This window comes from Phaseolus vulgaris, chromosome 8 (genome assembly GCF_000499845.2).
Source record: "Phaseolus vulgaris cultivar G19833 chromosome 8, P. vulgaris v2.0, whole genome shotgun sequence".
NCBI classification, from domain to species: domain Eukaryota; kingdom Viridiplantae; phylum Streptophyta; class Magnoliopsida; order Fabales; family Fabaceae; genus Phaseolus; species Phaseolus vulgaris.
In genome coordinates, this window is record NC_023752.2 from 4,904,167 (window position 1) to 4,918,370 (window position 14,204).

The 14,204-nt window shown below is 23.3% G+C and overlaps 1 protein-coding gene across 1 annotated transcript; it reads left to right on the forward strand.

Annotated features, from left to right (window-relative positions):
* Positions 1-5,876: 5,876 nt before the first annotated feature.
* Positions 5,877-11,558, forward strand: LOC137826131 (uncharacterized). Its single transcript, XM_068631990.1, has 8 exons — positions 5,877-5,956; positions 8,244-8,373; positions 8,700-8,813; positions 10,228-10,305; positions 10,493-10,659; positions 10,895-11,014; positions 11,104-11,204; positions 11,309-11,558. Exons 1-8 carry the CDS (start codon positions 5,946-5,948, stop codon positions 11,335-11,337), a joined length of 750 nt encoding a protein of 249 aa, XP_068488091.1. The 5' UTR covers positions 5,877-5,945; the 3' UTR covers positions 11,338-11,558.
* The last annotated feature ends 2,646 nt before the right edge of the window (positions 11,559-14,204 follow it).

A 14,204-nucleotide genomic window follows, 5' to 3' on the forward strand; every position in this document is an offset into this window, starting at 1 on the left:
TCAACTACTAATATACTTAAAACAAACAATCCTGTAAGAAAGTTTGAGACTGGTAACCACGTCACCCCCACATCTAGATCTTCTAGCCTATGGTTCTATTGGAAATTAAGACTAGTTTCCCTTACCTGAACTTGAGCATATCATCACTAAGAGCTCAAAACCTACCAAAAGCTTAAGGGTGACCTAACCTGCACTATAGAGAGTCTTGATAAAAAAATCTAACTATATCACTAGGACCTTGAGCTAACAAATATTAATCCTGAAGCTAAAAGAGTCACATGCAAAGACAAATGAAACAAGTTCAAAATATGACTAAAAGAGGAGAGCAAAAATGAACTTATTCTATTAAAGATTCTGATCAGGCAGTCTTGTAGTATTCACTGCCAGAAGTGTAATGGTGGACTCTAATCACACGAGCGAGAATGTCAGAATCTTACAGGAAAGGAAGAGGAAAGCAATAAATAATATTAATGACAAGTATTAAAAAATACATATAAGTTGTCAAAATTTAAAACTAATAAATACTTTTTGTGTAAATTAAGACCTCTTTTTTATTTATGTATTTTTCATTAAACGCTTCATAAATAGTATATTAAACGTTTCTTTTAATGTAAATAATTTTTTTATAATTAAGAAACAGTTTCGAATGTTAAATAATGCATCTGAAACGTCTATTATCACTTTTGCTCTTCTCATTAAAAGATAAGAGCAAAAATGAACTTATTCTATTAAAGATTCTATTAGGCAATCTTATAGAATTGATTGTCAGAAGTGTAATGGCGAACTCCGATCACCAAACTGACGAGCGAGAAGGTCAGAATCTTAGGGGAAAGGAAGAGAAAATAATAAATATTAATGACAAGTATTAAAAAAAACATATAAGTTGTCAAAATTTAAAACTAATAAATACTTTTTGTGTAAATTAAGTCCTCTTTTTTATTTATGTATTTTTCATTAAACGCTTTGTAAATAGTATATTAAACGTTTCTTTTAATGTAAATAATTTTTTTATAATTAAGAAACAGTTTCGAATGTTAAATAACGCATCTGAAACGTCTATTATTACTCTTGCTCTTCTCATTAAAAGAGAAGAGCAAAAATGAACTTATTCTATTAAAGATTCTATTAGGCAATCTTATAGAATTGATTGTCAGAAGTGTAATGACGAACTCCGATCACCAAACTGACGAGCGAGAAGGTCAGAATCTTAGGGGGAAGGAAGAGGAAAACAATAAATATTAATGACAAGTATTAAAAAAAACATATAAGTTGTCAAAATTTAAAACTAATAAATACTTTTTGTGTAAATTAAGTCCTCTTTTTTATTTATGTATTTTTCATTAAACGCTTTGTAAATAGTATATTAAACGTTTCTTTTAATGTAAATAATTTTTTTATAATTAAGAAACAGTTTTGAATGTTAAATAACGTATCTGAAACATCTATTATCATTAATTTTTTTTATTAAATAACAACTAAATTTTTAAAAAGATAATTAGTTCCTATATTGAATAAATTAGATATTATGTTAGAGATTAAAAAATTATTGGTATCTATAGTGATTTATATTATTAATAAAAATTATAAAATAATTTCTAAACTAATATCTAAATTAATTACAAGGTTTTAGCTACTAATATCTTAGATTATAAATTAGTATCTAAAAGACTAACAAAAACTATTTTATAAATTTTTATTAATAATAGAAACCAGTTTAGATATCAATAATTTTTTAGTCTCTAAAATAGTATATAATTTAATCAATATAGTGACTAATTATTTGTTGTCTCTAAATTTGATTGCTACTTAATGATTTTCTTGTAGTGATTGTACAATCCGAAAGTGACTTCCTAATTCCACAATATAAAAGCTTTATTTTATTAAAAAAATGACGTTTGGACGGAAGACACTCATGAATTATACAATCCATAATTTTTTTTATAAAAAAATGACTTTCAAATTATATAATGAAAAAAAAATTCTCATATAAAAAAGACTTTCAAATTGTGAAATCCAAAAACAAAAAAGAGTGCATTCTAGAAACTAAAAATGACTTTCAAATTGTGCAATCCAGAAATTTTTTTATATGCTAAAAATAATTTCTAAATTGTGCAATTTAAAAAACATTTTGACTTCTGAATTTCACAATTAAAAAAAAAATAGATTGCAGAATCTAGATAAAACTTTAGACGACAAAGTTAGAATTTTCATATTTATAAAGTAGAAAAAGAAAATATAGAGGTGCAGTAAGAAATACCCAACTTCTAAAAACTAGGTATGCTAGGCCTGATCCTAATTGGGTCCATAAGTTTGAGTGGGTTTGTCAATTAAAGATAAAAAGAAGTTCTGTTTGGTTGGGCGTTTGCTGAAATTAAATTATAAGTAGAGTTTGTTAAATTCAATTTTACCCTATCACTCCACATTACTGAAATGAATATATTGATTTTTAAGCTTTAATATTAACAGCCAATAGAAAAAAAATAACATGGTCTAATTTTGCAAAAAATATTTTTCAATTTGATTATATTAATATGCCACATAAACTAGACAAATTATATGAATAATAAACAAACAAGTGATTATACGACCAAATAAAGTAATATGATTTTTTGGTTTTAAGTGACATACTCAAATAAAGTAATATAATTTTTCGGTTTTAACCTAGAGACACGGACTGATACACAAATATATGTATAATCTCTAAAATTTAGTACACAAAGATACAAATCTATATATTATATGATTATGAATTATATAAATTGACAATAAAGATTTATGTGTATAAGTACATTTTAGTTTTTTTTAGCAGAAAAATATTTTTCATGACTTGGTTCAAAAGGATTTGCTCTTTATTTTTATAATCATACTAAAAAAATATATAGTAAATTTGAGTTTTTAAAAAATTAATGTATTTTTCCCTTTTAAAATTGTGTTAGAATTATCAAAAATTTAATAAATATTTTTTTAATTGGACACTTCACCACTAAATATCATACGAGTGTCTGTATCCGATGCGAACACATAAGAAGAGTGTCCGAGCCTCACATGTTTTAATCTGAATTTTTCGCTTTAACATTAATATGAATGATATGACTGAATTAAGTTATCTGAATTTCTGGCTTTAATATTAATATGACAATGATAACAAACTGACACATTAACTAAATAATTAAATTTTGTGGCTTAAATATTAATATGACATTGATATCGAATGATAATAACATGACTGAAATAAATAGAATTTTTTGACTTTAACATCAAACAAACAAATAATTTGACCCAAAGTAACATGATTTATTGGCTTTGATATAAACAAACAAATTATATGACCGAAAGTGACTCGTTTTTCTGACTTTAATATTAATATCACATTGATAAATAAATGATGTGACCGAAAGTAACATGATTTTCTGGTTTTAATATTAATATGGCATTGATAATAAATAGATAAATGATGTGAGTGAAAGTAACTTTATTTTATGGCTTTAATATTAACACAACGTTACCTTAAAAATTTAATATTTTTAAATGTAACATTAATATAGAAATTAATATTTTTTCATCATAATTAAATATTTCAAGTATATTGATTGAAGCATTTATTGTTTTATTCATATAAAACTTTATTGGATGAAATAAAAATTTGTTGCTATAAGAAATTTATTCAATAATTTTTTTTTCTAAATTAGTTTTTATTATTGTTAAATAGTTTCTAAATTGGTATCTAATTAGCTACAAAGATTTTAACTATCAATTAGTTAGATTCTAAATTTGGTAGTAAAAACTTTGGTTCTTAATTAGATACCAATTTAAAAACTATTTAACAATAATAAAAACTAATTTTGAAACCAATTTTCTTTTAGTTTATAAAATGGTGTCTAATTTAGTTAATATAGCAACTAATTATTATTTTTTGTCTCTAAAATTAGTTTTTAATTGATGATTTTCTTGTAGTATAAAAATTAATTTTAGAGACCAGAATAATTAGTTACTATTTGATTAAATTAAAAGTCATTTTATAAACTAAAAGGATTATTGATATCTAAAGTAGTTTATATTATTAATAAAAAATTATAAAATGATTTTTAAATTGGTGTCTAACCATTAGCTACCAAGGTTTTAGCTACTTACTACTTTATATTATAAATTAGTCTTTCTTAATCTTTTAGGGAATAATTTAGAATCTAAAATATTAGTTGCTAAACCTTAGGTAACTAATTTATATACAAATTTAGAAACCATTTTATAAATTTTTATTAATAATAGAAACCACTTTAGATATGAATAATTTTTTAATTTCTAAATTAGTATCTAATTTAGTTAATATAGTAACTAATTATTTTTTGTTTCTAACTTTGGTTACTATTTAATGATTTTCTTATAGTGAAAAAACAAATACAATATTTTTGGTTATTATAGTTTGTGCAGTCTTTTGAGTTTATATCATTTTTTTTATAAAAATGCTTTCATGTTATACATCATTATGCAACATGACATCTCAACTAGGCTAATACTTCAAGTATCATCACATAAAAAAATATTATTAAAAAAAGAAAAAAGAAAGAAAATTAAAAAATATGAGGAAATTAGGCCAAAATCTATATGTTAACAAAAACGATACATAGGTAGAGTGTAACTATTCATAAAGAATTCTAATAATAGACTAGATGAAAACATATTATACCAATGAAATGATTCTCAATTATATAATTTATAGTTTGATCAATTAACTTTTCTTATTTAGCCTTGTTCTCTAAATTGTTTTTCATTTTAATATTTTTTTTACTTAATGTCTAAATTATTTTTCATTTCTAACATTATTCATCAACTTTCCTTCATATTTTTACTCTTTTTATTTAAAAGAGATAATCAACTATCATTTTATTTTATGTATTCCATGAATTCATAAAATATTGTAATAGTAATCTCCAAATAAAAAATGTCAATTAAATTATTAATACTGAAAAACTATGGTCATTTTAGTCTCTAAAATGTAAAATTTATTATTATCATTATTCCTAATTTTTATGACTTATTCTTACTATGATCCTTAATGAAACTAACAAATGTAACTTATCTAACTCATAAAATTTAAATTTTTCTATTTTTCTAATTTTCTAATTTTGGAGACTTTTGTGGAATAATTAACAAATTCAACGACTAATTAAATTGACAGTTTAATTAAAAACTAAAATTAGTTTAGTGTGGGTGGGCGTTTAAGATAAAGATGATTGATTAATGGTGAAAATATGAATTCATGATAACAGTTTCTAACTAAACCACCGTTTTATAATGATTATTAGATTAGATGTTCAAATTGCACAGTAAAGCAAAGTTGAATTGTCTAAAAATACAGCTATCTACGGAGGTTTTAATCACAGTTTATAATTTTTTTTAGTAGCGGTTTGGGGGTGTAAAAAGAAAAAAAAATTGTAAATTTTTTTTTAAAATATATAATTTTGTAAAAATAATTTTAAACTATATAATTTTGTAAAAATAATTTTAAAATATATAATTTTGTAAAATAATTTTAAAATATATAATTTTGTAAAAATAATTTTAAAAAATATATGAAGTGATTATTTTTAAGTAGGGAGATTATGAATTTATTTTTTAGTAGAGAAGTTATGTAGTTACTTATCTCATTAAATAAAAGTTTTTTTTTTTTTATAAAAGCTATAATTTTAGGAAAAGAAATTTGGTGAGGAATTTGTTTTTATTTATTACAAAATAAAATTATGTAATTAAAAGACAATATAAAAATAATTACAAAATTTATATCTTTTTTATATAATATTATATATGATAAAAAATGATGTTTAACTTTAATTTTTGGCTATAAAAGGTATAGCCATATACGTATAGAAAATACACCTACAAAGAGAAAAAGTTCATCTTTCTTTTCTTTGTTTCTCTTCTCCTCTTTCTCTTTTAGCAGGGGTAGAATGGCAAGAGGGTATGTCACTTTCTTCCTTCTATATACTCTATTTATTTCATTACATAGATCTCAGCATTCTCCATTATTCAACTTAAGAATTTTACAAGAAAATTGGTTTATGTTCTCGAACGGGTTGGTCGTACCAGTACAATTTACTATCATAAAATATTTGTTTTCAAATTTAAATTTATGATTTATATATTTTCAAAGATCTTTTATGTGTGAATATATATATTTTATTTTATGTTAAATGTTATTAAATATAGTCTTTTTATTGATTGTGATAAAAGGTTATTTTTTCCCTCGATTGGATCAAGTATTTGTGTAATTAACAAATTTGTTTGAGTCCTTTTTTATGTCTTCCCTTATTATTGTTATTCATATATATATAAAGAATTTTTTGATGTAATTTAATTTATATCTTCTTAATTCTCTATTTTTTAAATAAATTGAGTATCATAGATCGATCGGTTTTATCAAAATTTTAATTTATTAACTCTCGATTTGTAATTAGGGTTTGTCTGAAAGAATTTGGATCGACAAATTTTCTCAAATATGTTAAAATATAATATATGATAGAATTAGGTATTTTAATCCATTAACTTATTGTGGTACGTTTCTTGGAATTACCAACTTTGTCGGTCATGAAGGATTTGTTTGGACGAAGACGAGATAGAAAGAGAAAAAAAGGGGAGTGAAAAGTAATGTTGTTTGCATATATAGAAAATTAAACGAATTCGAATGAAAAGTTTATGAAAAACGTGATTGATGTGATTGAAAAAATATTTTTATTTTATTTTAATAATGTTATGTTCATTATTTATTTTATTAATTTATTTATTTTATTATAGTATAATTGATTACTTCTCAATTTTTGTGTTTTCTAATTTTCAATGCATTAATTTCTATATTTTCTCTCCTCTTTATATATGTGTTATCTAACACGTTTATATTAATTTTATACGTTACGTGTTTATATCATGCGTTATCTATCGAGTTTACATTAATTTTATGCGTTTACGTGTTTATATCATGCGTTATCTATTGAGTTTACATTAATTTTGTTCGCTTACGTGTTTATATTAACTCTATTCATTTATGCGTCTACATTAATTGTATGAATTTGAATAGACTCTAATAGTCTTTTATACTCATAATTTTTTAAATAAATAAAAATAAAAATTTAATTTAATTTTTATTGTGTACTTTACAAAAAATAATAATCTTAAAAATAAAAATATTTATTTATTTAATTTATTTTGTACTAACAAAATATTTATTTATTTAATTTATTTTGTACTAACAAAATATTTAAATAAAGTTTAATCTAAATATTCATGTCTTATATATGCTTTAAATAAAATTATCTGTTTAAATTAATTTTACCAAAAATAAATTATTTTTTATTTTTAGATTTAATTACCTTATTCATCCCTACATTTGGGGTCAATATTCAATTTAGTAACGTGGTTTTTAAAAAAAATCAATTTGGTACCTATGTTTTTTAAAATGTATCCAAATTAGTCATTTTTGTTAAGTCCCACCTAACGGCGTTAGGTGTTGCTTACGTGACAAAGATAATGTTTATGTGACAGAGAGGGTGTTTATGTGTCAGAGAGAGTGTTTATGTGGAGGGAGTGTGTTTATATGGAGAGAGACGTGATATTGAGAGTTATTAATAACTCTCAATATCACGTCTCTCTCCACATAAACACACTTTGTTCCCATAAACACTTTTTCTGCCACATAGACACACTCTTTCCATATAGACACAATCTCTCTACACGTAAGTAACACCTGATGTTGTTAGGTGAGACTTAACGAAAAAGATCAATTTGGATACATTTAAAAAAAAACTATGATACTAAATTGAATATTGACTCCAAATGTAGAGACGAATAAGGTAATTAAATCTTTTTTTTCTTTTTTTATTTTGTTTTATCTTTTACCTCTCTTGATAATCAACTATCTTTTATCACGTGTAAGAACATACATAATTATATTACAACCTAGTTTTTTCTTGTAGTAATTATGCATGTTCTTATACGTGGTAAACGACAATTAATATCTGAATTTGTGTATTATATTACTACCTTAATGTTATTTTTTTTAGTAATTATGCATGTTCTCATACGCGATAAACGACAATTAATATCTGAATTGGTGTTGAAGTCTCTTAAAAACATGACATTTTAGAGTTAATAATATTAATCCAAATCATTTATTTGTCATTATTTTGTAAGAACAATTAGCATTCTAATATTTTTTTTCTAATTTAATGCTTTTCATTTTGATGTTTAAATAGGAATCCTGCATCTGAATTCAATCCCATCCAAGAAATTCAGTTTGAACAAGTTTTGGGTCGTTCTTCAGTTGGATATCCTAGTCCTGTAGGAGGATTCCCTATGCAAACTCCATCTGAAAATGCTCAACAGGTATATCAAAAAATTTCTTTTCTATTTTCTAAAATTAAAGATTTTTTTTTCTTCTTATTTTTACTTTTTAATTTTCCCAATTTATAGTTATATATCGAATTAACTCATCGCAGATTCTAGATTTTTTTTTTATCTTATATTTGTACATTTATTTTTCCCAAAACAATAAAGGGCTCTTCACTATTTCTTTTATGTCTACATTTTTCTAAAAAATAGTTTTATATATTCTTTTGTTCTTATATATCCATAAAATGTAATGAAAAAAATATAGATATTTTATATATATTTGTATTTTGCTTTATAACTTTTTCCTTAATTTTCTTCAGACTCCACAGCAAGGATTACCAAGCTTTCGTCCTAATCATTCCTTTGAAATAGGAGAGTCATCATCATCAAGGAATGTTAGGGTTGTGTCCCCCATTGATCTGAACACTCAGCAGGTATAATTGCCCATTTTATTTTTCTATTTTTTTTCCACATCATAATTCATTTAAGTCACAAAATTATTGGTTTTGCATGCTTCCATGTGCTATGTATTTTGAGAGAGAGAAAGAAAAATATTAATAGGAGTGATGTTTTAATCATTTTTGCACTTCAATTAATGATTCATTACCATACTTTGATGAATGCATAATCTTCATAATACTAGTCTAAATTTTGTATTTATTTTTAGAAAAATAATACATTTATATCTAAAACAACCATTTAATAACCATATTATAAATAATCTAAATAATAAAAATAAATATTTTATAAATTAAATGAAGTGTTATATATATATATATATACATTATTAGTCTTATTTTTAAAAATCGCACATGACACTTCTATAAAATTATCTTTTCTTTTTTGTTTAAAAAAATTTCCCTCTAGAATAACGTTATATTGATAACCCACATTTTTTATATAATTACATTACAACTCTCAATATTATTATTTTAATATTTTTTTTCATATTATTTAATTTTAAATTTATTTTTTATTATATATATTTATTTTTAAACTCATTGTATATTAAGAGTTGTATATAACTTCATAAATTTTCAAAGTATCATTTTTCCTTCAAATTAAATGTACACCATCAATATCTACATATATTTCACTACAAGAAAATCATGAAACTAATTGGTAGTTAATTAAATACCAATTTAAAAACCATTTAATAATAATAGACACTAATTTAGAAATTATTTTTTTTAGTTTCTAAAATGGTATCTAATTTAGTTACTATAACAATTAATTATTTTTTGTCTCTAAAATTGATTTCTATTTCATGTTTTTCTTGTAGTGTTTGTGCATGTTTTCTACATCATACAATTGAATAATGAACTCAAAACTGTGATTAGTATCATGTGTTTACATGTTTATATCATGCGTTATCTACCGAATTTACATTAATTTCATGCGCTTACGTGTTTATATCATGCGTTATCTACCGAGTTTACATTAATTTTATGCGCTTACGTGTTTATATCATGCTTATCTATCGAGTTTACATTAATTTTATGCGCTTACGTGTTTATATTAACTCTATGCGTTTACGCGTCTACATTAATTGTATGGATTTGAATAGACTCCAATAATCTTTAATGCTCATAATTATTTAAATAAATAAAAATAAAAAATTAATTAAATTTTTATTGTGTATTTTACAAAAAACAAAAAAGAATAATCTTAAAAATCAAAATAATACATCATCAATCAATTTTCAAAGTATCATTTTCCTTCTAATCAAATGTACCATCAATATCTACATATATTTGTCCATGTTTTCTACATCATACAATTGAATAATGAACTGATTTGTGTTCTGTTATATACTCCTTTTCTTGTTTTGTGTGTGTTGTGTTTCAGTCGCTCCAACAAGGAATATCTGGCCTTCACCTTGATTCGTATGAAACAGGAGAGTCTTCATCAGCCAGGAATGTTAGAGTATGTTATATATGACACATAAACATACATTATTAATACATAAACAGTGTCATGCACTTTTGTTTCACTTCCATGCACTCACTTTATTTATCTATATATATATATATATATATATATACTTCTGTTTGTGGAAATTATTCTATATTCCAAATATCAAGCACTTTCATGTGACTTTCTTTGAATCCAGATGAGAATGAACATTGAAGAGTCTCTGATGCAATCATTTTATCCAACCCCTCCAGTCACTGCAAACCCATCCCCACCACCACCACCACCACCACCACCAGCATCACCACCACCACTACCACCACCACCACCACCGCCACAAGTCACTGCAAACCCTTCCCCACCACAGTAAGTTCAATTCTCAACTGCAACATCAACTTTACACACTCTGATATATACATAATACACACACACACACACACACATATATATATATATATATATATATATATATATATAAACCTAGCATCAATGTGAGGCTACTATATTTTATGTTTGAGATTTTGTATTATACATATTCTTCTGCTGTATCATGAATGTAGGGTTTTCACAAACTCAGTTATTTTTATTTTATTTTTATCAGCTTCACAAACTCAGTTTATGATCCCTCATTTGAAATGCGTGGATTACCTTTGGATCCACATCTGAGATTGTTTTTCTATAACAATCCACCTCCAAATCCTACTCCTGAGCAACCAGTGTGGTATTTTTCATTCTCTATTCTATTCTATTATATTAACGCATTAACACATACATGCACGCACGTCTGAGATTTTCTTCATGAATATGCAGCAACACAAACACTCTTTATGATCCATCCTTCGAGGAGCGTGGATTATACTTGGACCCCCACTTGAGGTGCTTTGCCTTGGAAATGGCAAAAAAGAATGGTGGTGAGTTTCTTTTTTCATTGTAGCTGGTTCTGTTTTATCATCACACAAACATGCTTCAGGTTTTTGTTGCGTATGCTTATGTGTATATGTTCTTCATGTTTCAGGCAATGGTGATAAGCTGGATCTGGATTGATGGAAAGCAATGAATTGGGAGCATGGATTCATATTTGTGCTTTTGAGTCATTAAAACTTAAGACAATATTATGCTATTTTTAAGATTTCAATAAGCCCTTCGAACATCATCGTACTCATATGGGCGTTTTAAGATATTCTCTATAGTACTTATTATGTTTGTGGATTGGTTTTATGGTTTGGTTTTGCTTTGGTTATTGAATCTATATTTGAACCTTATATATATTTATATATTTATATATGCTCTATTAAATAATTATGTTGATCAATTGCCTTTTCATATTGTTTATTAAATGATGTTTTATTCATAAATGTCTTTCACGGAAAATAATTTTATTCGATTTGGAAACTTTCATAACTTCAAATGTTGTAATATTCTAAGGATTGTTCAATAGAAAAGTTTTATTGGGCATCACTCTTCCAAAAATCATCGCGTCACAAACGTTGGAAATTTCTTTTTTCTTACCAACCAAAGTCTTTGTATTTCAATAAATATTGTGACTCATGGAATTTTTTTTTCTTCAGAAAACTATTATAGTAGAAAATATGCAAACAAGATAGTGAAAAGAGGATATTTCAAAATACATAACAGGTATTCACTTTTATTTTTAAAAAAAGGTCAATGTATTTTATAAAGTATTGTTTTTTTTGAAAAAATTTCTTTTGTAATAAACGCATAAATTAGTTTTTTAATAAATGTTTATGTTATTTTTTTCATCTTAAAATGTTTATATACACTATATTAAAATCATTAAATGGAACTTATTTTTTTAAAATTAATTAATTACTATTTTAATTAAGTTACTACAAAATTATTGGTATTTAAAATAGTTTTTATAATTAATAAAAATTTATAAATTAGTTTTTAAATTGATATCTAACATTAGTTATCAAAGTCTTAATTATTAACTACTTTATATTATAAATTAGTTAAGTAATTAATACTTAAAATATTAGTAACTAATGTTAATTAAAACATCATGATCAATAATTTTTTAATTATAAAATTTTATTAAGAATAAAAACTATTTTAAATATCAATAATTTTTAATTTATAAAATAGTTATTAATTATTTTTTATCTTTAAAATTTAGTTACTATTTATTTATTTTTAATATTTTCAAAGTTTAAATAAAATATTTTAAATAAAGGTTTAGGAACTAAGAAAATTAGTATGGATGCAAATTTTAAAAGATTCATAAATAATTATTTATTGTGAAGGAAAAATATATTTGACCCCTTAAATAAGAATTTATGCTGGTCAAAACTAATTGAAAGAGAGTAAAAATGTTTAATTAATGCAACATGCATATGATAAAAAATGATTATTTTAATCAATAAACATACATACAAGTGTAATGCTTTTAAGATATCTGTAAAGAGAAAAGAAACTTGAAAAGCATTCAACATTAAAAAGCATTCAATAGTCATTTAATAGTTTTATTTAATTCTTTAATGTTTTATTAATTTTTGCATTTATGATTTATAGTCATTTAATACTTTTATTTAATTATTTAATGTTTTATTAATTTTTGCATTTATGATTTATAGTCATTTAATACTTTTATTTAATTCTTTAATGTTTTATTTATTTTTGCATTTATGATTTATAGTCATTTAATATATTTTTCTGTAAACCATTTAATATTTTTAAAATTAAATTCTTTTAATATATTAAATAAAATAAAATATTTGATGTTTTAAGCAATTAAAAGTTATTAATTATTAATTAATATTTAATTTCATAAAAAGAAGAAGTATGCTGGTTTTTAATGTATGAACAATTTTTCATCATAGTTCTAGAATTTTTTTATTGCAACATTGATTTTTTTAAATATAATAATTAACTTCTAAATTTTTTTTCAAACATTGCTGTTTATATACATTATTTTTTAAATAAAAAAATATTGCATAAAACTTTTTCACAACTAAAAATCATTAAATAAAAATAAATTTTAAAGATAAAAAATAATTAATTGCTATTGACTAAACTAGATATAATTTTAGAAATTAAAAAAATTATTAGTATCTAAATTAGTTTCTAATAATGATATATAATTTTTAAATTGATCTCTAATTAATTAGTTACTAAAATTTTAACTAATAACTAAATAACTAATTACATACCAATTCACTATAAGAAAATCATGAAATAGAAATCAATTTTTAGAGACCAAAATAATTAGTTACAATAGCAACTAAATTAGAGACCAGAAACTAAATAAATTTTTGGTTTCTAAATTAGTTTATATTATTGTTAAATGGTTTCGAAATTAGTATTAATTAGTAATCAAGGTTTTAAGATGTACATTAAAATAAAATTTATTTATTATAAAGTACAATTTAATTATTTGGATAATTTTTTTAAATTTTACCTATTTTAATATTTAAAAAAAATACTCCTTTTTCTGTTATTTTATTTTTTATTTTTTAATATAATCCTTTTAAAGTTACTTTTCTTTATTTAATTTAGTTTCTTCAAATGTTTTCTATCCTATTGTTATTTTTTTTTATTGAAATAAATTGAGAGCAAATTGTGATCAAAATTACTATTAATATAATGTTGCTTGTTAAATCAGTACAAATTAAACATCAATTTGATTTTAGTCTTTAAATTAGTGTATATCAATGATCTATTTGATTTCGGTCGCTAAATTCCTATAAATTAACAATTAATTTGGTTTTGATTGTTAAATATAAATAAATCACTACAAATTATTGATCGTAATCTATACAAATTAATTATCAATTTGGAGTATTGGCAACAGGCATAATCCCTCTCATCTCATTGTGACTACCACAACACCAATCGGCAAAGGAACCTTTGCCTTAACGTGACAATCCCTCCCGATGTCCAAAGACTCTTCG

Excerpts from the sequence above, each read along its gene's own strand:
- LOC137826131 (XM_068631990.1), top strand. Across the intron at positions 10,306-10,492 it reads CATCAGCCAGGAATGTTAGA|ATGAGAATGAACATTGAAGA; the intron begins GTATGTTATATA and ends CTTTGAATCCAG. Across the intron at positions 10,660-10,894 it reads GCAAACCCTTCCCCACCACA|CTTCACAAACTCAGTTTATG; the intron begins GTAAGTTCAATT and ends TATTTTTATCAG.